At 38.1% G+C, this 24195-nt stretch overlaps 1 protein-coding gene across 1 annotated transcript in view; it reads right to left on the reverse strand.

The window, feature by feature from the left end:
* Window positions 1-12731: 12731 nt before the first annotated feature.
* SHCBP1 (SHC binding and spindle associated 1) overlaps window positions 12732-24195 on the reverse strand; it is a 38175-nt gene continuing 26711 nt past the window's right edge. Inside the window, exons 11-13 of the mRNA XM_006170465.3 lie at window positions 15909-15995; window positions 15406-15547; window positions 12732-13894 (exon numbers count right to left, since the gene is read on the reverse strand). Of these exons, the coding sequence (XP_006170527.1) occupies window positions 13569-13894; window positions 15406-15547; window positions 15909-15995 (555 nt within the window). The 3' untranslated portion in view covers window positions 12732-13568. The remainder of the gene's footprint in view (window positions 13895-15405; window positions 15548-15908; window positions 15996-24195) is intronic.

Genomic DNA, 24195 nt, shown 5'->3' on the forward strand with positions numbered 1-24195 from the left:
CCGGACTCGCCCAGAGCGGCCAGCTCTTTGCCCCCCCTGCTGGCTGTCGCTGGCTGCCCAGGGAGCAAGCCATGTGTTCCCAATAGTTCTGTTTGCCCCTGGGGACACCTTCCCAAATGTGCTTCTGAGTCTGACTTTTTCTGCCCCTCCTGGAGCTGTGGAAACAATCACCCCTTGGAAGGACACTGACCAGACCCTCTCTCTCCACCGTGTCTCAACCTCTGGCACCTGCTCCTCCACTGGCACTTGCAACCCCCTGATGGCTCAACCCCTCATCACCAGGTCGACACCTAGGAGGGTTCACCTTTATGTCTGGGGCAAGGACCCGGCGTTCTTTTTGCCATTCAGAAGCGCCTTGTCCCTCACCAACCCCCCCCCCCAATCCTGTGGGGTCTCTGCAGCCTGTCCTTGTGGGCCTGGGTCTCAATTCTATACCAACCACTCTGGGGACATTAGGGACAGCCTGAGCCAGCTTCACAGATGTCTCCTAGAGTGTGAGGAACACTGGTCCTCTGAGGGTAACTGGTATCAGTCTCTCTTCTCTTGGTCTCCCTGGCTCACCACCCTCATCTCTGCCATTGCAGGTCCTGCCCTGCTTCTCCTCCTTGCCCTTCTCTTTGGCCCTCGCAGCCTCCGTTTTCTCATTAACTTTGTTCAGAACCGAATCCAATCTGTCAAACTCATGGTTCTCCACTCCTGCTATGAGCCACTCGCCTTCTCTGAACCAAAGATTTGATTCTCCAAATCAGAAGGAGAGAATGTGGAAGGCTGCATATTAGATCTTGCACATGAACAACTGTTTGTCCATTTTGTTCCCTTACCCTAACGTGGCTTTCTGCTTCTGTAAACCTGCTTGCTCTTCCCATGAGAAAATAGCCTTTGCTAGCCATACAGAAAACTGCATACGGGATGATATCCTACACCTGCTACTGTCTTTGTTAACTAGCCCCAAACACTTTTGTTTGGCAATGTAACTACTTGCATGGAAACCCCACTCCCCTCATAAATAATAAACCTGCTTGATTCAGCTTCTGTAACTGCTTGCATAGAAACTTCTGGTAACTGACCCCCTATAAAAAGACTACTCAAACTTCAGTTGGGGCTGCAGTTCTGACTTTCAGTCCCCAAGCCTCAGGCTGTAGTCACTGGCCAGCTAATAAAGACTCCCTTTCATCTTAATCTGGCTTTGGTGGTCATTAATTCGGTTGCACTTTACAACAGTCCCAAGCCATTTGACGCATTTTTTGTGTTTTTGTTTTGAGAGATTTTTGCTATAGGGCACACTTGCTCACCAGAGAGACAAAGAAACAGAAAGCAAAAAATCACCCCCTAGATGGCCACACCACAATCCCTTCTCCTCCACTCTCCTCTCGGGATATTGGGCATGCACATACACATGCCCAGTGTGTTTCAAGTCACCAGGTCCGGGAATCAAACTGCAGTCACCCATGTGGGAATCCAGAACCTTAACCACTATGCCATCTACTGGCCCCAGACATTTGACTCTTTATTTATTTTTTATTTTTTGGAGAGATTTTCACTGTAGGGCGCGTGCGCTCACCAGACAGACAGAGAGAGACATAGAGACAGAAAGCGAGAAATCACCCCCCAGGGGGGATGGTCACGCCGCAATCCCTTCTCCTCCATTCTCCTCTCGGGATCTTGGGCACGCACGCACACGCGTCCGGCGTGAGTTTTAAGCCACCGGGTCTGGGACACGAACCACGGTCGACTACGTGGGAGTCCAGCGACATAGCCATTACGCTAACTGCTGGTTCTCCAGACATTTGACTCTCAATGTGAGATAGTATGGACTTTTTTGGTTAGATATATTCCCACCTACAAAGGTTTCTCGAAACAGAAGCTAGATCTCACACATTTTTCACCCTCCCACAATGCCCAGCAGCACCCCTTTACAGAGCACTCTCCAGACCTATCACTGAGGAATATTCAGACGTACCATAGAAATATTTACTTAAGAGGCTTAGACATTAAGGAACCCTCCTCAAGTTTTACACTAAGCATGTGAGCAAAGCTGTATTATTTTTATATCGAATGAAAAAAACATTCACATATGAGCTATTCACATGTCCAAGGTCACATGACTAGGATGTGGTAGAAGTCAGGGAAAAAGAATTTTTTTTCTTTTCACTTATATTTAATTGCATATATCGTTCCTGTGTACAACATTGCTTTCTCCAGCATGAATACCATGCATATCAGTCAAGACAAAGACGTTACTAGATCCATTATCATCAGCAAATAGCTTTTTATTTTTTGTCAATTAAACATACTTTTTTTCCCTTGTTTTCCATCTCTTCCTTCCTCTATTACCCACTCCATATTACCATCCTCTCTCTAGTACAGCTGCCCTCCCTGCTACTATAACTTCCAAATGTTCAGTTTCTGATTGTCTGCTATAGAGTACAGACAATTGGTATATATGATCCATTATCATCAGCAAATAGCTTTTTATTTTTTGTCAATTAAACATACTTTTTTTCCCTTGTTTTCCATCTCTTCCTTCCTCTATTACCCACTCCATATTACCATCCTCTCTCTAGTACAGCTGCCCTCCCTGCTACTATAACTTCCAAATGTTCAGTTTCTGATTGTCTGCTATAGAGTACAGACAATTGGTATATATTGAGTGGAGACATACAAAGTCTGTCTTTCAAAGTCTGGCTTGCTTCACTTAGCATTAAGTCTTCCATATTCATCCACTTTGTATCAGACATCAGGGTGTCATTGTTTTTTATGGACGGGTAGTATTTCATAGAGTGCATACACCACATTTTTTTCAATCCAATCATCTATTTTGGGACATTCAGGCTCATTCCATGTCCTAGCGATTATAAATAATGCTGTAATAAACATGGATGTGCAAGTGTTTTCCAAGTGAGGGTTTTCTATCCTTCCAGTTAATACCTTAAAAGTAGAATTACTGGGTCATATGGTAGTTCTATTTGTAGCTTTCTGGTAAACCCCATTTCGTTCTCCATAGCAGTCATACTAAGGAAAAAGGAATTTTCACACAACTCTAGATATTCAGGTTTCCAGGCTTTTTGCAAACATGTCCACCAAGCAATAATAAAACAACTGTGATGTTAGATTAAGAATTAGCACATTTGTTTCTCGGCTTAAATGTTAACCAAACACCATGACTTCTTGCAGAATATAAAAAAGTACTGTGAAGAAACATTGCAGGACAGCCCACAACCCTTATTCTCGGAAGGGTGTTAAGGTACTCCTGTTACCAGTCCTTATACCAGTGATGAATCCTAGTACCATGTCAGAATCCCCTGGGTGTTTTTAAAAAATTATCTATGCCCAAACTGACTCTAGTTAACTCAGAACAGGGAGGTGGAAGAAGGGTGGGGGCAAGCATAACTATCTTTTTTAAGTGCGCCAAGTGATTTTAATGTGCAGTCAAGTGTTGAAAAGCATTGTCTGATATTCTAGCCCAGTGGTATTTTATAATGCTAGCATGGGAAAGGAGTATAAAGGGGCTGAAAAAATACCCCTGTAAGCTTAGTCTTTAAACAGAGCAATAAAAAGAGACCTAGATTCACAGACACCCACAACCAACCCCATGAGTGATGAACCTTAAATGACCTCACCTTTTTGTTCTATGGAAATTATCCTTAGAACTTCTGGAAGCTACACTGCTGGATAAACAAGATACTAATCATTTCCATGATCTCTAAAATAGTATCTTCTGAGAGACTGTCACTTTCCAGATCCTCTAGATCTTCAAAAATCAAATATAGAAAGAGATCTACTTCTTTTTTCAAGCCTCCTAGGAGTAGCAAATACACAAAAACTTACCTATAGACCCACATGTATGTTTAGGGAGAAATGAATTAGCTTTGTATTGCCAATATTTGCTTTAATATTCTTAGATATTTCCATGTGACATTATGCAGTTAATTTCATGGTAGAAGCACTTGTCTAACATTACCAGCTTGTATCTGCCTCCCCTCCAGAAAAGCTTTTAGGTGATAGTGTTCGTCCCCTATCACAGCATAACGCCATCAGCAAATTAGTCATTACATTCCACAGAGCCTAGTAGAACCTCCCCTGTCAATTGCTGAATAGTCAATTACATTCTGGACATATGCGCTTTACACTGATTAAAAAAAGAATTATAGCCATTGAGTTGATTCTGCTTTTCAAATCTAGGGACAACATCTATGTAATACAGAATTACAGTGACTCCGCTTAACAAAATGGTTATTTAAAAGAACAGAAAATTGGATTTATAAGAAAACTCTGTGACCAAGACAATGTGACTTTCCAAAAACAAGGAATAGGAAATCTTGTTATCCTTACTAAACCCATAAGACTGAAAGACCTCAGGGAACTGTAAGCTCTAACTTAATATCAATACTACGCTAAAAAGCCAAAATGTTAATTTCCTGCAGCTCTGAGGAGGATTTGTCTCACAAGCAAATTTTAGATATAAACACTAAGTCAAAAATAATTCTTCAGTGACTCTGAGCATTTTACCAATGACAACAGATTTGAAATGCATTTTAGAAGCAATGACAAGGAATTAAATAGATTTCCAGAGCTGTAAAGCTGAATATTGCTTCAGAAAGTGTTAAACTGTCTGTTCATCTTCCCTGCAATTCATTTGGTACCTTGTAAGCACGGAAGAAAAGCTAAATGCAAGCGCAGTGTATAATGTACTAAAAGCCACATCAATGGTAGCAATACTTAACGCCTTCAGAAAGTTCTTGAGAGATCTAAAACATACCAGCACACAAATTTCTAAAAGCCTTGATGGAAAATATCACAAGCTATCACCTAGAAAAGTATCTCTAGCTTAATGGCCAACTATAAATTAAGGATACTTGATTTTGCAGAAACATTCATGAGTAACTAACTATAATGTATTATTCTTCCCATGAAAATAATGCAAAGATTCTAATTAGTTTTTAATTGTTTGGTAAATTATTCCAGTTTTATTCAAAATGGCCTGGAAAGAGCTACACACCAGGATTACATCCAATATTTCAGTGAGAAAGTCCCACCTGGCCTGAAAGTAGTAAAAGCTGAACTCGAGAAATAAATAAGTAAAATTTTATTTGCCTCCTTGATCTCACTCACACAAACAGACCTGAGTGCAGAAAACTCTTCATATTTTGAATGCAAGCAAAATGAATTAGGGTTGGCTGAGATTGGGGAATGTGAATGTGTACAGCTTAAGTTGTTCATATCCTGTGATGCCACTCCACCTTTATTCAAATGTTTTTATGGTCAAAAACCAACCATTTCAGTAAAGACTTCAACAGAAATCAGGGAGAGAAATTCTTAGATATTTGACCCAGTTACCCATTAGGTACTAATACAGAGCCATGCCCCCTCCCCCCACTTCCTTTGGAAATGGCTCCAACTGGGAGGAGTCAAGCTCAGCTTTTAGCCAAGATTGAGCAATACGTATTGGATTTACCCCCTGCCTTACATAACGAGAAAATCAGACAAAATATATGAGACGATCATTTTCCAGACAACAGACAACTGTGATACCTAAAAAAGGCAAACAAAAAAGACAAGTTCTACAGTTATATCAGCTTACTGTGGGAGATAGTTTCCAGGCCTCTGCACAGGGAGGAACCCAGTTGGTTAACTAAGGGTGACAGAAATCAGAGTTTAAAGACAACCAGAATTTGCAAGTCAGAGTACTAAGGAGGAGAAGGCTGTAAAAAGAGCACCGGAAACCAATGGAGAGTCCCTGGAGTGCCACTTGAATAATGCTCTGCATATGTGTGATAAGGTACTACTTGAGGGTGATGAATGAAACACCAGAAAGAAGCAGAAAACATTTTACTCCTACCTAACAGAATGAAAGAACCTCATAATACATGGGGCACCAGCTAGAATTCTTGTAAATAAGGGAGTTAAGGGGGAGCCTAAATTAGCGCTAAACTAAAAGCTGCTCTAGGATGCCAAACAAAGCTTAAAAGTATTGAAAGGAATCAATACCAAGTAACTGCATTCCAGAGCCAACACTACTCAAAGTAATAAAATAAATTACAGCAATAACATAAAATTTGTAATTTCCAGGGTCCAATCAGAAACAGACAGCAATGAAACAGAAAAATATGACCCCCAACCAAGAGAAAAATCAATCAACAGAAACAGACCCAGAAGCAACAGAGATAATAAAAGTAAGAAATATGGGTGCTAAACTAGCTATTATACATAGGCCCTATATGCTCAAAAAAAGGAGGGAGGTAAAATGACCATGGTGAAGAAATAGAGGATATTAAAAAAATCCCCACCCACCAAAAAATAAAAAATAAAAATTTGGGGCCAGCAAATGGCATGGTTAAGGGCACTAGATTCTCAGGACCAGCAGTTGGTGTAATGGCTATGTTGCTGGACTTCTATGTGATTGACCACAGTTCACATCCTGGACCTGGTGGCTTAAGCTCACACTGGGCGCATGTGCGTACGTGCCCAGGATCCCAAGAGGAGAATGGAGGAGAAGGGATTGCGGTGTGGCCATTTCCCCTAGGGAGTGATTTCTTGCTTTCTGTCTCACTGTCTCTGTTTTTCTGGTGAGCACATGCGCCCTATAGCAAAAACCTTTCCAAAAAATAAAAGGGGAGGGGGCACTGGACTCCCACATGGCTGACCATAGTTTGAGTCCTGGATCTGGCAGCTTGCTTTCTCATTTTTCCTCTTTGACTCATTTACTCTGTCCTTCTCTGGTCAAATTAAAATAAATAAATAAATAAATAAACAAACAAAGTTCAATAAAATCATTCTTTCTTAAAAAAATCTAAGAATAAAAAATACAATATCTGAAATTTAAAATTCACTGTATAGGACTAACTGCAACTTAAACAGGGCAATCAGCAAACTTGAAGGCATAGCAATAGAAAATATTCAGAAAGAATAAAGATTGAAAAGTGAATAAAGAATCAGTGACCTGTGGGACAAAATGAAACAGAACAACATGCATGTAATTAATCAAGAAAGGATGGGACAACCCTATGGCCTAGTGGTTAATGGAGCCGGATTCCACACAGTCATACAGTTCAAGTACACTGGCAGCTTGAAAAACATACCACGTACATATGTGAATGTGCCCAAAATCTCAATAGGATGGAGAAATGGAGAAGAGATTGCAGCATGACTGTACCCTATTGTGGAGTGCTTCCTCCCTCTCCCTCTGTCTCTCTGTCTCTCTCTGTCAAGCACAGGTGCCCTCTGGCAAAAAAATAAAAATAAAAATAAATATTAAAATAGAAAGACGAGAGGGCCAGCAGGTACAGCAGGCAGTGTGGAGGTTGGGGCACGGGGTCCCACATGATCACTTGTTAGTTCATGTCCCAGACACAGCAGCTCAAGGGTCATGCCAGGAGCATGTGCATGCCTGCTCAAAATTCCAAGAGGAGACTAGAGAAACAGGGACTGCAGCATGGCCATCCCCCCACAGGGTGATTTCTCACTTTCCTTCTCTTTCTATCTGTCTTTGGTGAGTGCATATGCCCTGTAGCAAAAATCAAAATGAGAAAAAGAAGAAAGAAAAAAAGAAGGTGGAATAGAAAAAAATATCTGAAGAAATAAATCCATCTGATGAAGAAATATAATGAATTCCTTGAGAATAAACTAAACAAACCACAAAAACATATGAAGACATATGATAGTGAAATGCTAACTATTAAAAGGAAAAGTCTCATAAAGGGCCACAAGAAAAAGATACATGAGGGTAGCCTACTTGTTAGAAAATATGCGAGCCAAATGATAGTAGGGCAACATATCTAAAGGCCTGAAATAAACTTAATTTGGAATTCTCTACCCAACAAAAGTCATCATTCAAAACTGATGACATTATCAAACAAAGGCTAGAGAAGGGGGCTGGATGGTGGCAGAGAGTTAAAATATGACAGTCTTTGAGGCACTCCTACAGAGAAAGGTTCCCAGAAGAAGGCCAGAGACCTCCCTGAGTATGCTGGGGACAAACTTGTTTATGAGGAGGGATGGATGGCCAAGGGCTGAGGAAGATACAAGAGATCACAGAGATGTCAGAAAAAGAATTCAGAAAATTTACTGTAACAAAACTCAACAAGATGCAAGAGGAAACAGACAATAATTCCAGGAGATGAGAAAAATCCTTCCATGACATGAAGTAGGAACTCCATAAGGAGACAGACACACTGAAAAAAAGAAAAAAAAATCAAACAGTTTCTGGAGATAAAGAATACAATGCAGGAAATAAAGACCTCTCCTTGAAAGTATCAAGAGGGAACCAACAGTTAGCGTAATGGCTATGTTGCTGGACTCCCACGTAGTCGACTGCAGTTCGCATCCCGGACCCAGTGGTTTAAAACCCACGCCAGGCGCGTGTGCATGTGTGCACAAAATCCTGAGAGAATGGAGAAGGGATTGCAGCATGGGCATCCCCTCTGGGGGGTGATTTCTCACTTTCTGTCTCTCTGTCTCTGTCTGTCTGGCGAGCGCACCTATAGGAAAAAACCTCTAAAAAAAAAAAAAAACCCCTTCAAAAAAAAAAAAAAAAAAAAAGAAAGTATCAAGAGCAGATCAGAACACAGAAGGAAGAATTCCTGACCTTGATTCCAAGCAACCGAATAGAATACCCATTAAAAATGAGGACAGTATACAGGAAATCCTAGATACCACTAAACAGCAAATATCCAGATAATAGGTATTCCAGAAGGTGAAGAGACAGGTGAAACAATAGAAAATATCTTTCATAATATGTTAGCTGAAAACTTCCTAAATTTAGAGAGTCATGCAGACATCCAAATCTCGAGATACAAAGGACACCGAAAATATAAAAGATCCTCTCCAAGTCATATTATAGCCAAATTGGTAAAAATCAAAGACAAAGACTATATTCTAGGGGACCACCAGATGAAATAATGGGTAAGTTGCTGGACTCCCATGTAGTCGACCGCAGTTTAAGTCCTGGACCCGTCAGCTTAAACCTGTTAGGCATGTGTATATGCATGCCCAAGATCTTGAGAGGAGAATGAAGAAGAAATTGTGGCGTGGCCACCGCCCTGGGGGGTAATTTCTTGCTTTCCGTTTCTCTGTTTCTTCGGTAAGCACACACACTCTGTAGCAAAAAATCTCTCTTTAAAAAAAAATAAGACAATATTCTACAAATGGCAAGAGAGAAATGCCAAGTTACTTATAAAGGTTATCCCATTAGACTAACATTGGATCTCTCAACTGAAATGATTCAGGCAAGGAAAGAATGAGAAGACATATTCAAAACTCTAAAAGAAAAGCAATTTCAGTCAAGAGTACTATACCCAGAAAGATTATCCTTCAAATGGGAAGGAGAAATAAAATCATTCTCAGATAAACAAATGCTGAAATAATTCACCAAAACAAAACTGGCTCTCTAGGAAATACTTAAGGGACTACTACACCAGGAAAACTAAAGAGAGATAAATAGCACAGAGCACAAAACAACTAGAGAGAGGATAAGCCCACACATACTGATAACAACACTGAATGTCAGGATTAAATTTCCCAACTAAAAGGCTAAAAATGCAGACTCAACTATCTTACACACAAGCATGTTTAAATACAAACCCATCAATGATTTGATAGACAGTCTCCACAGGTTTCAATTTATATATTTATTAAAACCATTACTCTTTGTATAAAACTAAATACATGAGGAAAAGTCCAAAATGTTACAAGAAGTTGAGTCTTTCTTGGGAATGAATTTTAAGAAGGCTAAAATTAGGAACTTTGTAAAGCCAATAAATTGCCAAATCAATGGCTTTGCCATGTCTTCACTTTTAAACATCTTTCCAATTTTGCTTTGTTGATGCTTTTCTGAGGACTTCTTTCTTTATATACCATACAGTACTATGGTCTTACAAGAACTTACAGTGAGTAAAATTGTTCTTTTTCTATCTCTTTTTAATAAGCTATTGTTATGGAAAATTATACCTATGTGTAACTAGACAGATTACCCACAGACTTTTTTCAGATTATAAACTTTTATTTTCCACAGTCCTCTACATGAAAATTACAAATACTTCTTTCATTAGCTATGTTAAGATTATAAATTTATGAGATATTTTGTTGCCTGATTTTTAGCCAATATGTTTTTCTTTAGAACTGTATCTCACAGTAGAGTGTCATAGACAATTCAGTACATACTTGCAGAATAACCACTGGAGGGAATTTCAAATGTTCACAACATAATATAATGTAAAATGTTCAAGGTGATGAATATGTTTATATCCTTGATTTATTATACACTGTACACATGCCTTTAAAGGACATCCTCTACCCTATGAAGATGTGTAAAGGTTACATATAAATCATAAATTACAGTAAATAAAGAGAAAAAAACATTTTAGTAAATATGTAGATATAAAAAATAAACCTTATTGCATATTAAAAAAATACTTAAAAGTGGACAAATGAGGGAACCAGCAGTTAGCATAATGGCTATGTTGCTGGACTCCCACGTAGTCGACCACAGTTCGAGTCCTGGACCCGGTGGCTTAAACTCACGCCATGCGTGTGTGCGTGCGTGCCCAAGATCCCAAGAAGAGAATGGAGAAGGGATTGTGGCGTGACCATCCCCCCGGGGGGTGATTTCTCGTTTTCTGTCTCTATGTCTCTCTCTGTCCGTCTGGCGAGCAAAAATCTCTCCAAAAAAATAAAAAATTTTTAAAAAAATGTGGACAAACGAGCTGAACAAATACAAATAGCCAAAAGGTATATGAAAAAATGCTCAACATCTTTTCTTTTTTTTTTTGAGAGGTTTTTGCTATAGGGCACATGCGCTCACCAGAAAAAGAGACAGAGACAGACAGCGAGAAATCACCCCCCAGGGGGGATGGCCACACTGCAATCCCTTCTCCTCCATTCTCCTCGGGATCTTGGACACAAACACACCCATGCCCAGCTTGAGTTTAAGCCACCGGGTCTGAGACTTGAACCACGGTCGACTACATGGGAGTCCAGTGACATAGTCATTACGCCAACTGCTGGTCCCAAACATCTCTTACCATAAGGGAAATCCAAATGAAAACCACAATAAGCTACCATTTAACCCATAAGAATGACTAAAATAAAAATAATAAAGAACGAGTGCTGGTGAGGCTCTGGTGAAAGCATTCTCCTACACTGCTGATGGGAATGTAAACTAGTACAGCCACTGTGGAGAACAATATGGAAGTTCCTCAAAGACCTACAAATGTGACTCTCGTAGGTCCCAGTAATACCAAACTGGGCTTTGTAGTCTATTTTGAAGTGCAATAGTGTGATGCCTCCAGCTTTACTCTTTTTTTCTCAAGATTGCTTTGGATATTTAGGGTCTTTGTGACTGCACATGAATTTTACTGTCATTTTTTTCTACTTTTATGAAAATGTGTTTGGCATTTTGATAAAGATTGCATTGACTCTCTAGATTGCTCCCTAGAAAGCTGGTAGTATTGGCATTTTACCATTATTAATTCTTCTAATCTATGAACATGGGCTATATTTCCACTTATTTCATTTTCTTTTTTTTTAATCAGTGTTTTATAGTTTTCATTGTAGAGCTTGTTCACCTCCTTGGTTGATTTATTATTAGATATTTTAGTATTTTGTAGTCATCATAAATGGGATCACTTTCTCAATTTCTTTTTCTAATAATTCTCTACTGGTATACAGAAACATTACTGATTTTTGCATTGATTTTTATATCCTGCAACTTTACTGAACTCATTTATTAGTTCTTACAGTTTCTGATGAAGTTTTTAAGACTTTCTTTCACTTTAAATGACACACAGTAATTGTTCATATTTATGAGGTACAGTGTTGTGTGTTTGGACATGTGTGTGTGTGTGTAAAATGTACAATGATCAAACTAGGATAGTATGTATAATTACTATGTGTCAATTAAAAGGAAAATAATAGAAAAAAATTAATATGTTTACATTTAGAAGCCAAATAGTAGTGAAGCAGTAAAATGCAACCCTGAAGCTGAGCCACATCAGAAAGTTCCAAGTTCATGTATGGGGACCACCATTGGTCCCCTGGGGACACACATGTCTATAATCTGAGGCTGACTGAAGCTGGGCAGATCATAGTGTAAGACCCTTTTGCTGTCTGTCTGTGTGTGTGTATGTGTGTGTGTATGTGTGTCTTTTTCTGTCTCTCTGATTCATGGAAGAAATAAATAAATTTTAAAAGCTTAGATTTAAACTAAAACAGGAATAAAGTGAAATCTGAAAAGCTCTCATTTTATAAAAACAACTATGAAGGTATTAACTTTACTATCATTTTTTCACACTAGCAAGTTACAAGAGAAAATAAAAATTCAAAATTCTAAGATAGAGTAGAAATTCAACTATAAAACCAATTTAATGTTTTTAAGTTAAATAAATGGTTTTTAAAGCAGTATTTGGTTGAAGCTAATGCAGAATTAATCAGCATTACTTTCTAAGCCTCTTTAGAACAGGATTTTTTTAAATGAAAGATAAATGTCTTTCAATAGTCAAATAATAAATCTAACATAAATCCTTCCACATTTAAGAGCATCTGAAAATAAGAGTTATGGTTTATTCAAATTTAAGAGACAAACTTAACCACAATAAGGGGAAAACGTATACCAAAATATTATGTGCTTTTCAAAAGATCGCATACATAATGTTATACCAGTACTATATAGCCCATAATAGGTTTAGAAAAAAATACAAGAATCGATTTTATTATTTAATCGCTATAGTTTTAATCAATAGACATATTAATATCACATGTATGCTTTTTTAAATATAAATATTTTTAAAAGCTGTGTTTTAAAATGATACCGGTAATATATAGTTAGTATAATTTGTATAGGTTATCCTTTTGACTGTGTACAAAATACTATTAGAATACTGTTACGGTGGGGGAAGAAAGTTCTTTCCAGTCATTCACATTCAGTGATAGTGAAGAGACTGGAAGCACACATTGGCTCTGAACACATTTTGTTTCTGTTTCAAACATGCCATGCTATCTATTGCTGCTTTGATGATTGCAGAGTTCAACATAAAAAAACGCATTCCACTTGGATTCTCAATAATAAGTCTGATTAGGGAGATAATGTCCCAATCATAAAAGCTTTTATTTTAAGACAAGTATTATGCAAATATGATGTTGAAATCAAACTCACTGTAGTTGGGATAAAAAGACAACCCTAAGAAGCGCACTGCACATGTGGCACCTCCTGCATTTCTGTGTACTCATCTTGTATTCCCTGTTTTCTCTTTCCTCTCTGAAGTGCTGGATTAAAGTGAATTCACACTAGGAAGGCTTAATACGGAAGAACTACGTATTTTAAGAAAGCAGGACTTTCTAGGCAATAAATCTCCAAATATTGTCTGTTTTATATGGTTTTTACGATTTTTCTTATAAAGAGAGAGTGTTTTTATGTGCAACACCTGCAGAAAGAAATAAATCTACATTTCATTCAAGCCCAAAAGGATATATCAAATATAAAATACAGGCATGAAGCAAGCTACAATAGCAGCAGTGATTTTCAGGGTAGTATGTGCAAAACCCAGTTATTTTGCTATCTGTTTACATCATTGTGGTCAAAAAAGAAATGTGCCGAAACTTCCTTTCCCATTCCACTTGAACTCGTTCCCCACAATTGCAACAAACATCTCCTGTGACATTAAGTTGTCATCAGCTTGTGTGATGCCCAGTTCACTCAACCTTTTTTTCCTCATCTGGCCTTTTTGTGTGGAGGCAGCAACTAGTTCATTTATAATTTCACAATTTCCCTCGACCTGCTCAGAAAGCTCAGATTTCGCATACAGCTCCAGTTTACCAGTTGCACATTGAATCAGCTCTTCTAGATCCCCTCTTTCAGCTGCATCTGCCTCTTCACTTGTCTGAATTTTAAGTGCTTTATTTTCTGGAGAAACAAAACAAATTATAACAAAAAGTAACAAATAAATATAGAAAGTTAACCCAATTAAAACATAAAAGAATACTTCAACAAGTGTGTAGAAAAATAGAATTAAAGTATGAGTTTATTTTCATGCCAACAAAAACTTTGAAATCCATACATATTTTGTCATAATATGCATTTTCCATGATCTTTTTGAAGACCCCTGCATATATATTTCTGCACAATTTGTTGAAGCTTGAGTGCTTTCTGCCAAGGATCACTGCAGAAATCTCACTGGGTTTTATAAATTATTTTGCATAAGATTCTGCAAACAGCACTCTTGTTCTTCATGCCTAGGCCTCCTAACCCTTGTTCAGGATCAACAATTTTGAACTTTGTGTTTACCCTCTATAACCTAGAATCCTATGCAACCCAGACATTTCCTGGGTATTTAGTACATGCTGAGCACTGTGTTAGAAGCTAGGAAGTAAAGATAAATACAAGAGTGCTACTTTTCTTACATGAAGTTCTAATAGAGCAGCTAATTCTAGATGAGCCTCATGACCACCACTCCTTGGTGTTACTTTCATGATTGTTAAATAGCAAAATTATTGTACATTGTAATTTTGCAAGGTAATTAAGGTTACTAATCAGTTTTCTCCAGCTGCTTGCAGAATATGAAGTCAGAGAGATCCAAAGCGTGAGAGATTTCCCTTGAGGGAGGTTTTCTGATGCTGAGATGGAGGAGGCAGTGAGGAAAGGATTAGAGAGTGGCCTTTAGGAGCTGAACTACAGTAGCCATCAAGAAAACAGACTTCAGTCCTACAACCTAAAGGAACAGATTCTGACAGTGAATGGCATGAATGGGCTTAGAAGCGGATATTTCAGATAAGGGTACTGCCCAGCTGACACTTAGAGTTCGCCTTTGTAAGACCTGTGAAGAGAACTCACAGAGATATAATTGGAGCAGGTTGTGAAAGATGACAAAGGCTGCTCTTTAAAATGCTTTACACTTTCCTTACCCATATTAATACTTAATCTTTTTCTATGACCAAGATTTAATAGTGATCTGTATAATGGCTTGAATTTCCAGAGTTAGCTCACCTTTGATGCCAAGAAAAGCAAACGACAGGGAGGCATTTACTTGCACCAATAAAAAATGGAGGCAAACTCCATTATCCCCTCCAGTAAATGCAGTCTTCAACCCGGCACATTCATCTCACTGCCTCCTTCCTTAAATGCCAACAGGAATCACCACTGCTATCATATATATCCATCCTTCTTTTATACATTTATAGAAAACCAAGCATAATAAGAAGGGAACTGCAGGCCACAGAAACTACATCAAGAATTTGAATGAAGAGTTGGACTAGTTGACCTTCAAAGTTTCTTTCGCCCTGAGACTGTGTTAAGCTTTACCATAGGCTTCTCTATGCCCAAACATGCTCTGGCAACTTTTTTAAGAAGAAAACTCAGATCCTTAATCGAAATTTAAGTCTGGCTTTTCAATTAAAATATTACAAAATAAAGCATACCTTCTGTTCCATCTTGGGGTTTTTCCTGCAGGTCAGAGAAAATTGTGGGTTTCACCAAGACTACACCATAACCTTCATTATTATGTATGATGTTATTCACCATGGATATTTTGGGAATGTCATAATGTTCATCTAAGAAATCCTACGACATTGAAAACAAATGTTTTGAAACTGTCACATTCAGCTAACTGCCTGCTTTAAAAACCTTCTGACTTTTTTCATGCTATTCTAATAATAAAATAGAAAAGCCATGCTTAGGAATAGGTTGTAGCAGTCTGAGCTCTGAGTGACACAGCATTCCTGTCATTTTTGCAGATCTATAGGCAGCAAAACACTCTCACAAGAGACTTTCAATCACCAGCTACTGATATTATTAAAATTTATATACAATTTACACTTTTCAAACCAGAAAACAGAACCCAACATGGGAATTCAATAAAACATAATTTCTTAGGTGAAACCATTTTAACCTTTGGAAAGAGGATGTTTTGGCTGATGCTCACCTTAATGAGGATCCCTTCTTTGCAGTGATGGATTCCATTGTCACTTAGGGTACACTTACTCCCAGGATAGATTTCTATACCAGCACCCTGGTATGGAAATTTGAGGCAATGACAATCAGATTTTAAAAGGCAGAACTAGGAAAGATTTACTACAATCACTTCTTAGCCTTCAACACAGTACCAATGTAAAGTTCAAAGACAAGTATTTCACAGATAAGTTTTATTAGGTATTTTTAATTAACATTTCCATTTGTTCCATTTCCAGCAAGTTGTCGATCATTTATCACTTTCGAAAACCATACATACACACACACACAGTCCAGCAGTGTCAACACTGAATCCTGTTTCACTCTCTCTTATTCTGGGCCAGTTAGCTTTGGGGGAAAAAAGGGGTTATTTAACAATATTTTTGAAAGATAAACCTTTTCAAAATGATCATTTTCTCAGAGATACTCAATTATATGGAGGATAGTAGTTAAGTCTATAAAATATTGTCATTTGTAAAAAGAATTATTTTATTTAACTTTATTTTTAATTTGACTAGAGAAGGATAGAGCGAGAGTGCACGCACATGAGAGAGAGAGAGAGGGAAAGTGAGAAAGCAAGTTGCCAGGTCTGGGACTTGAACCATGTCCGTATGTGGGAGTTCAGCACCCTTAAACATTATGCCACCTGTCAGCCTGAAATATTGTAATTTGAGGATAGAAACAAGATGTTACATTATAAAAACATGCCAGTTTTAAAACATCCCAACCTAACTAAAAAATCACTTCTATGAGTTAAACAATGGCCTCCACTACTAAATGTGTGTTACAATTAGCATCTAATTCAAACGTCATTTATACAGAGTAAGTAGAAAGATTCACACACAGTTCAGTTTTCTGACATTGTCCCGTGGTATCACATGACACCAAAAACAACAACAAAAATAAGAGTAACAAGGAATGATTTATACTAGTCTAGGCACTTTGGGAAGCAAACATAATTTACTTGAACCTCTGTAGTTACTTAAGAAACCACTTGGGAATAATTTAATACACAGTATCATAGATAAAGAAGAGTAGCTATAATCATCCATGACTCACCTATCACTTACTGACTGAGCTGTTTCCTAGCAGCAGTGCACCATGGGAAAACATTTACTATTATGCCTTTGCATATGGCTGGGACCCACATACATATCAACCTCTCTACTGTACAGAAGTTTAAAAAAACAAATCTGCTCACTGGGCCTTCAGCTAACAGATTTCCCATGTTGGGTGATGTGCAAAAAAGATGCAGAGGTGAGTATATTAAAATACACAGGACCAGCAGATGGCATAATAATTACATTGCTGGACTCCCAGGTAGTCAACCGTGGTTTGAGTCCCAGACCTGGTGGCTTAAAACTCATGTCAGGCACATGTGCATGCAAGCCCAAGATCCTGAAAAGAGAATGGAGAAAAAGGGACTGCAGCATGGCATCCCCCCTGGGAGAATGACTTTTCACTTTCTGTCTCTCTGTCTCTCTCTGGCAAGCACACGTGCCCTATAGCAAAAGTCTCTCTCTCTCTCAAAAAAAAAAAAAAATGGAGTCTCAGACAATACCTAAAAAAAAAAAAAAAATACACACACACACTGGCCACAGAACCATGAATGCACATAATCTTATCTGATCTCAGAAGATATTCGGCAGGGTTGGGACTGATTAGTACTCAGAAAGGAAACATACAGAGACCAGCAGTTGGTGTAATGGCTTTGTCACTGGACTCCCAGGTACAACCGCGGTTCAAGTCTCGGACCCGGTGGCTTGAGCTCATGCCAGGTGCATGTGCGTGTGTGCTCAGGATCCCAAGAGGAGAATGGAGGAGAGGGGAATGCGGCATGACCTTCCCCCCCTGGGGGGATGATTTCTCTCTTTCTGTCTCTCTGTCTCTCTGGCAAATGCACGCACCCTATAGCAAAAACCTCTCTTTAAAAAAACATACAACAAAAAAGTTATTTAAAAAGGAGAACAATTTAAGCCAGCAACCACCAAGTAAATGATACATTCATATTCAAACTATTACAAAGGTGAATATATTTGGCAATTAAAAGGGAATTGAGGAGGGGCCAGCAGGTGGAGTAATGGCTAAGGTGCTGGACTCCCATATGACCAACTGCAGTTCAAGTCCTAGATTTAGTGGCTTAAATTCAAGCAAGATGCATATGTGTGTGGGTTCCCCCCCCCCAAAATCCCATGAGAATGGAGAAGGGATTGCAGAATGGCATCCCCCCTGGGAGATGTTTTTCACATTCCTTCTCTGTCTCTCTGGAAAGTACATGCACCCCATAGCAAAAAAAAAAAAAAAAAACTTTTAAAAAAATTTAGAAAGAAAGGAATTGAAGAGATTGCCGTTACTAGGATGATAGAGCAGATGGCCCTACTCATCCTATTATTTCTTAACCACAAGCCACAGAAATTACTACTCATCCTATTATTTATTAACCACAAGCCACAGAAATTATACATAGAACAAACATAAGACTAATAAGAAAAAGGAAAACCATCTAGGAACTTCAAGATACAAAGAATAACACCAAGACAGTGGTAAATTTCCTTGGTTTTCTTTCTGCCTCGTAATCCCCAAAATTGGAGTTGTAGAAGCTATTGATAGCAATCCAGAAATACAAACAGATAAAGGCAAAAAATAAAAAGATAAGCCCCCAAACAATTGCTCTGTCTAGCTAAAAGGCCAGGCAACCTAGAACGTTGGAAAATGTTAATATAGTAATACCTCTATGTTAGACAAATTTCACAGAAAAAGAAAAGAAACAGCAATCCCACCCCCACCCAAGCCAGTAAAGGTTCAGAGGGGAACCTAGACTTCCGTCCTCTCAAGGCTGTAACCTCTTGAGGCTATAACCAGGTGTCCCCAAACCCCCACCAGGGTGGTATCACATAAGTACATCAACTAACCTGATCTAGTTGACATTTCTGGAAAACATTCCACCTACTAAAATACACATTCATAGCAAAATACGCATTCTTTTCATATAACCATAGAACGTACACCAAAATATATTGTATCTTGGCCCATCAAACAAACTTCAATAAATTTAAAAGAATTGAAATCATATAGAGCATTCTATGACCAAACAAAATCAAACTAGACATCAACAACAGAAAGGTAATTATAAAACTAAAAATACTGGAAAACTAAACAACATACTTCTAAATCCTGCATGGGTCAAAGAATGAAAATACAGCATATCAAAATGTGTGGAAGACAGCTAAAGCAATGCTGAGAGAGAAATTTATAATACTAAACTCATACATTAGGAAAGGGAGAACTCCAGCGTCAGTGGCACAGGCAGTAGCATTCTGAACTATACTTTTGAACGCCACTTAGCCAACTGCAGCTTATGATCCTGGGCCCAGTCGATCTGACACATGCTGAGTACATGAGTGTCCAAGATCTTAACAAGATGGATGGCTAGGGGAAGGGGATCACAGTATGATGAAAGCTCATCAAGGGTGACTGTCTCTCTGTCTTTCTCTCTCGCATGTGCTATCATGAAAAACAAAAAGAGGGAAGTCTCAAATTAATCATCTAAGTTCTCACATGAAAGAATGAAATAATAAACACAAGAATAGCACTAAATCAAATCGAAAACAGAATAGGAAAAATAATCAATGAAATAAAGAGCTGGTTCTTAAAGGAGAGAAGACACAAACTACCAAAATCAAGAATAAAATAGAGATTATTACTACACACCCTACAAGCATTAATAGAATAATACAAAAGCTTCTACACATATAAATATCACAACTTAGAAAAAATGAACCAACGCCATAAAATGCAAACTACCAAAATGCATTCAAAGTCATTTAAATAGCTCTGTAACTATTAAGAAAATTGAATTTGTAATTTCAAAATTCTCAAAAGAGAAACTGTCAGACCTAGACAATTTCACTAGAGAAATCTACCATACATTTAAAGAATTAAGATGGAATCAACCAATCTGTTCCAGAAAACAGAAGAAAAAGGGTAATTCAGATTTCATTTTATGAAGCTACTATTACTGATATCAAAACCAAACAAAAATGGTATACAAACAAGAAAGCCACAGACCAATATCCTTTGTGAATATAGCTACAAAAGTCTTGTTCCTTAAATTTGCTAGAGGGTGTATGCGCTCACGAGATAGAGACAAGGAAACAGACTGAGAAAGGGAGAAAGTGAGAGACAAGGAAACAGAGAGAAAGGGAGAACGTGAGAAAACACTCCCCCATCCTAGGATTTTGGGCATGCACACCATACACCCAGTGTTTTTTTCAAGACACTGGGTCCAGGACTCAAACCACACAGTAGGCCATGTGGGATCCAGCCACCTTAATCACCATGCCACCTGGTTGACCCTAGATGTGAAATTTTTAAGACAATACTAGCAAATATAATTCAGCAATATATAAAGACAATATATACACAAGTGATATACATCATGATCAAATCAGGTTTGCTCCAGGGATGCAAGTTTGATTTGAAATTTGAAAATCAGGACCAGCAGATAGCAAAATAGTTATATCACTGGACTCCTACATAGTTGATCATGGTTCAAGTCCCAGATGTGACAACTTAAAACTGACACTGGGCACGTGTGTGCACATCCAAAGTCCCAAGAGGAGAATGGAAGAAAAGGGATTACGGTATGGCCTCTCCCCCGCCAGGGGGAGTGATTTCTGGCTTTCTGTCTCAGTCTCTGTGGCACGCACATACTCTATAGCAAAAAAAATCTCTCTTTAAAAAAAAAAGGAAAAGAAAAAGAAGTTTGAAAATGAATGTAACTCACCATTTCTTTTTTCCTAAAAGAAAAATCATGTGATCACATCAATTGATGCAGAAAAAGCATTAAAAGTCAACACTCACTTATGATAAAAATTCTCAGAAAAATAAAAATATAAGGGAACTTCTTCAATTTGGTAAAAAATAAATAAATAAAAAACTACCAAAACATCTAGTTAACCTTATACTTAATGGTCAACTACTGAGTACATTCCCTCAAATATCAAGAACAAAGTAAGTGGTGGTGGGCCAGCAGGTGGTGTGGTGGTTAAGGTGCTGGACTCCCACATGGCTGACCATGGTTTGAGTTCCAGACCTGGTGGCTTACTTTCTCACTTTCCCTCTCTCTCTCTAGTCAAATTGAAAATAATAATAATAATAATAAATAAAATTTTTAAAAAAGAACAAAGTAAACATGTTTGCTCTTACCCTCTTATTCAACGTGGAGCTGAAATTTCTGGCCAATGAAATAAGACGAGAAGAGGAAACAAGGGCTGGACTGTAGCCTAGAGCTAGATCTCACGTGGCTAATTAACTGGGTGGTTTGGTTCCTTGGGACTTGGCAGATTAAAAATCATGCTGACCATCATTGGTGTATGTTTGCTCAAAATCTCATAAGGAAGGAGAAATGGAAAAGAGATTGCAGTGTGATCATTCTCATGGGGGGGGCTTTCTACCTCTCTCTCTCTTTGGCAAGTGCATGTATGTACCTTCTGACAAGATTAGGGATGGTATTAAAAGAAAAAAAAAAAAAGAAAGAAAAGAAAAACCATAATGTATGTTATAAAGATGTACAATGATGTGGTCAGCAGGTAGAGTAGTGATTAAAGCGCTGGACTCCCACATGGCCAAACACAGTACGAGTCCTGAACCTGGTGGCTTGAAACTCACACCAGGTCAGAGCTGGCAGGTGGCATGGTGGTTAAGGGTGCTGGACTCCCACATGGCCAATTGTGGTTCAAGTTCCAGACCTGGAGGTTTGCTTTCTCACTTTCTCTCTCTTGTCAAATTAAGATGAATAAATAAGTAAAGTTAAATAAAATCAAGGAACTCAAATCAGGTACATGTGCATGCATACCCAAAATCCCAACAGAAGAATGAAGAAGAAGGAATTATAGCATGACCATGCCCTCAGGTGTGATTTCTTGCTTTCTGTCTCTCTGTCTCTCTGGTGAGCACACGTGCCCTATAGCAAAAATCTCTCCAAAAAAAATAAAAAGTACAATGATTAAATGTAAGAAAGCATAAAATATGAGGACCAGCAGTTAGTGTAATGGCTATGTTGCTGGACTACCATGTACTCAACTACAGTTCGAGTCCCGGACCTGGCGGCTTAAACTAATGCAGGGTGTGTGTGCGTGCGTGACCAGGATCCTAAAAGAAGAATGGAGAAGGGATTGCGGCATGGCCATCTCCCCGGAAAGTGATTTCTCGCTTTCTGTCTTTCTGTCTTTCTGTCTTTCTGGCGAGCGCATGCGCCCTATAACAAAAACCTCTCCAGAAAAAGAAAAAAAAAGAAAGTATAAAATATGTACAATGATTAAATGTAAATAAATCATAAAATAAAACTTAAAACACAAAAAACTAAGGAATAATTTTTTAAATTAAAAAATAACAAAGTACTTAGGCAGAAATTTAACAAAACACATACATTTATATGCTGAAAACTATACAATGCCGATGAAAAAATGAAAGACGGAAATAAATGGAGAAATACATTATCTTCACAGATAGGAAGATTCAACATAATAAAGATGTCAATTCTTGCTCTTCCTGCCTTCTTGGAGCCTGTGGATGCCTGCTGGGAACAGGACTTCTAAAAGGCAACTATGTCTGGAAGGCTGTGGTCCAAGGTCATCTTTGCTGCTATAAGCGGGGTTTCAGGAACCAAAGGGAGCACACAGTTCTTCTTAAAATTGAAGGTGTATATGCACAAGATGAAACAGAATTCCATTTAGGTAAGAGGTGTGCTTATGTGTACAAAGCAAAAAACAACACAGTGACTCCTGGTGGCAAACCAAATAAAGCCAGAGTAATCTGGGGAAAGGCATGCCCATGGAAACAGTAGCATGGTTCAGGCCAAATTCCAAAGCAACCTTCCTGCTAAGGCCATTGGACACAGAATCCGTGTGATGCTGTACCCCTCAAGGATTTAAAATAATGAAACGTAAATGAATAAAAATAGATTTGTGTTGTAAAAGAAAAAAAGATGTCAATTCTTCCCAAACTGATACACAAGTTTATGGGAATTTCCATCAAAATCGCAGCATGATTTTTTATAGACATAAACAAGATTATTCTAAAACTCACACTGAAAGACAAAGGAACTGGAATATTTTAAACAATTTTGGAATCAAGATGACTAAAGTAGGAGGAATTACTTCCCCTGATTTCAAGACTTACTGCACAGCTACAGGTTTTGGTGAAGGGGCAGGTACACGGATAAGTGAAATAGAACAAAGAACCCAGAAATAGATCACACAAAAAGATACAAAATGAATTTATTGGAAGCAAGACAGATTTTGTAAGAATGGGTCACAACCATATATAAAATGTAAAACTAAAAAATTTTTAGGAAAAAAAATTAGAGAAAATTTTTAGGATCTACAGTAGACAGACTTCTTATATTTAACACCAAAAGCTTAACTCAGAAAAGGAAAGCTAAATAAATTAGTCTTTATCAAAAGTTTCATTTAACACTTTGCTTTGTAAAAGCCCATGTGAAGAAAATAAAAAGACAACCACCAACGACAAAAAAAGAAAACCAACAGAGTTGCAGAAAATATCTGCAAATCACATATTTGATAAAGAACTAGTGTCTAGAATATATTTTTTAACTCTATAGTAAAAAGTACAAACAATTCAATTAGAAAATAGGCAAGTTGGGAACCAGCAGTTAGCATAATGGCTATGTCGTTGGACTCCCACGAAAAAGAAAATAGGCAAGTCATGAAAAGGATATAAGGATGCCAGATAAGCATATGGAAAAATGTTCAACAACTAGTAAAATTAAAGCCACACAATTAGATATTACTACATACCTATCAGACCAGCTAAAAATAGTTCAAACACCAAATGATGTTGAGGATATGAAGAAAATGGATCATTCAAACACAATTGGTAGGAATATAAAATGGCATAACTATTTTCAAAAGCAGTTTATCGGTTTTCTTAAAAAAAAAAAAACTAAATCATGTGAACCAGCAGATTGCATGATGGTTAAGGCTCTGAATCCCACATGACCAAATCCACTGTTTCAAGTCCTGGATCCAGTGCCCTAAAATATTTGGCTGGAAGTATGTGTGTGCAGGCCCTAAATCCCAAGAGGATGGAGTTGAGTTCCAGACCTGGTGGCTTACCAGGTCTGAAAAGGGAGTGCAGCGTGGCCACCCCCCAGTGAGGTGATTTCTCACTTTCCCTCTCTCTCTGTCTCTCTTTAGGGAGTACACACACACACTATGGCAAAAAAAAAAAAAAAAAAA

Source organism: Tupaia chinensis, unplaced genomic scaffold, assembly GCF_000334495.1.
Source record: "Tupaia chinensis unplaced genomic scaffold, TupChi_1.0 Scaffold148557_1, whole genome shotgun sequence".
Taxonomy (NCBI): Eukaryota; Metazoa; Chordata; class Mammalia; order Scandentia; family Tupaiidae; genus Tupaia; species Tupaia belangeri.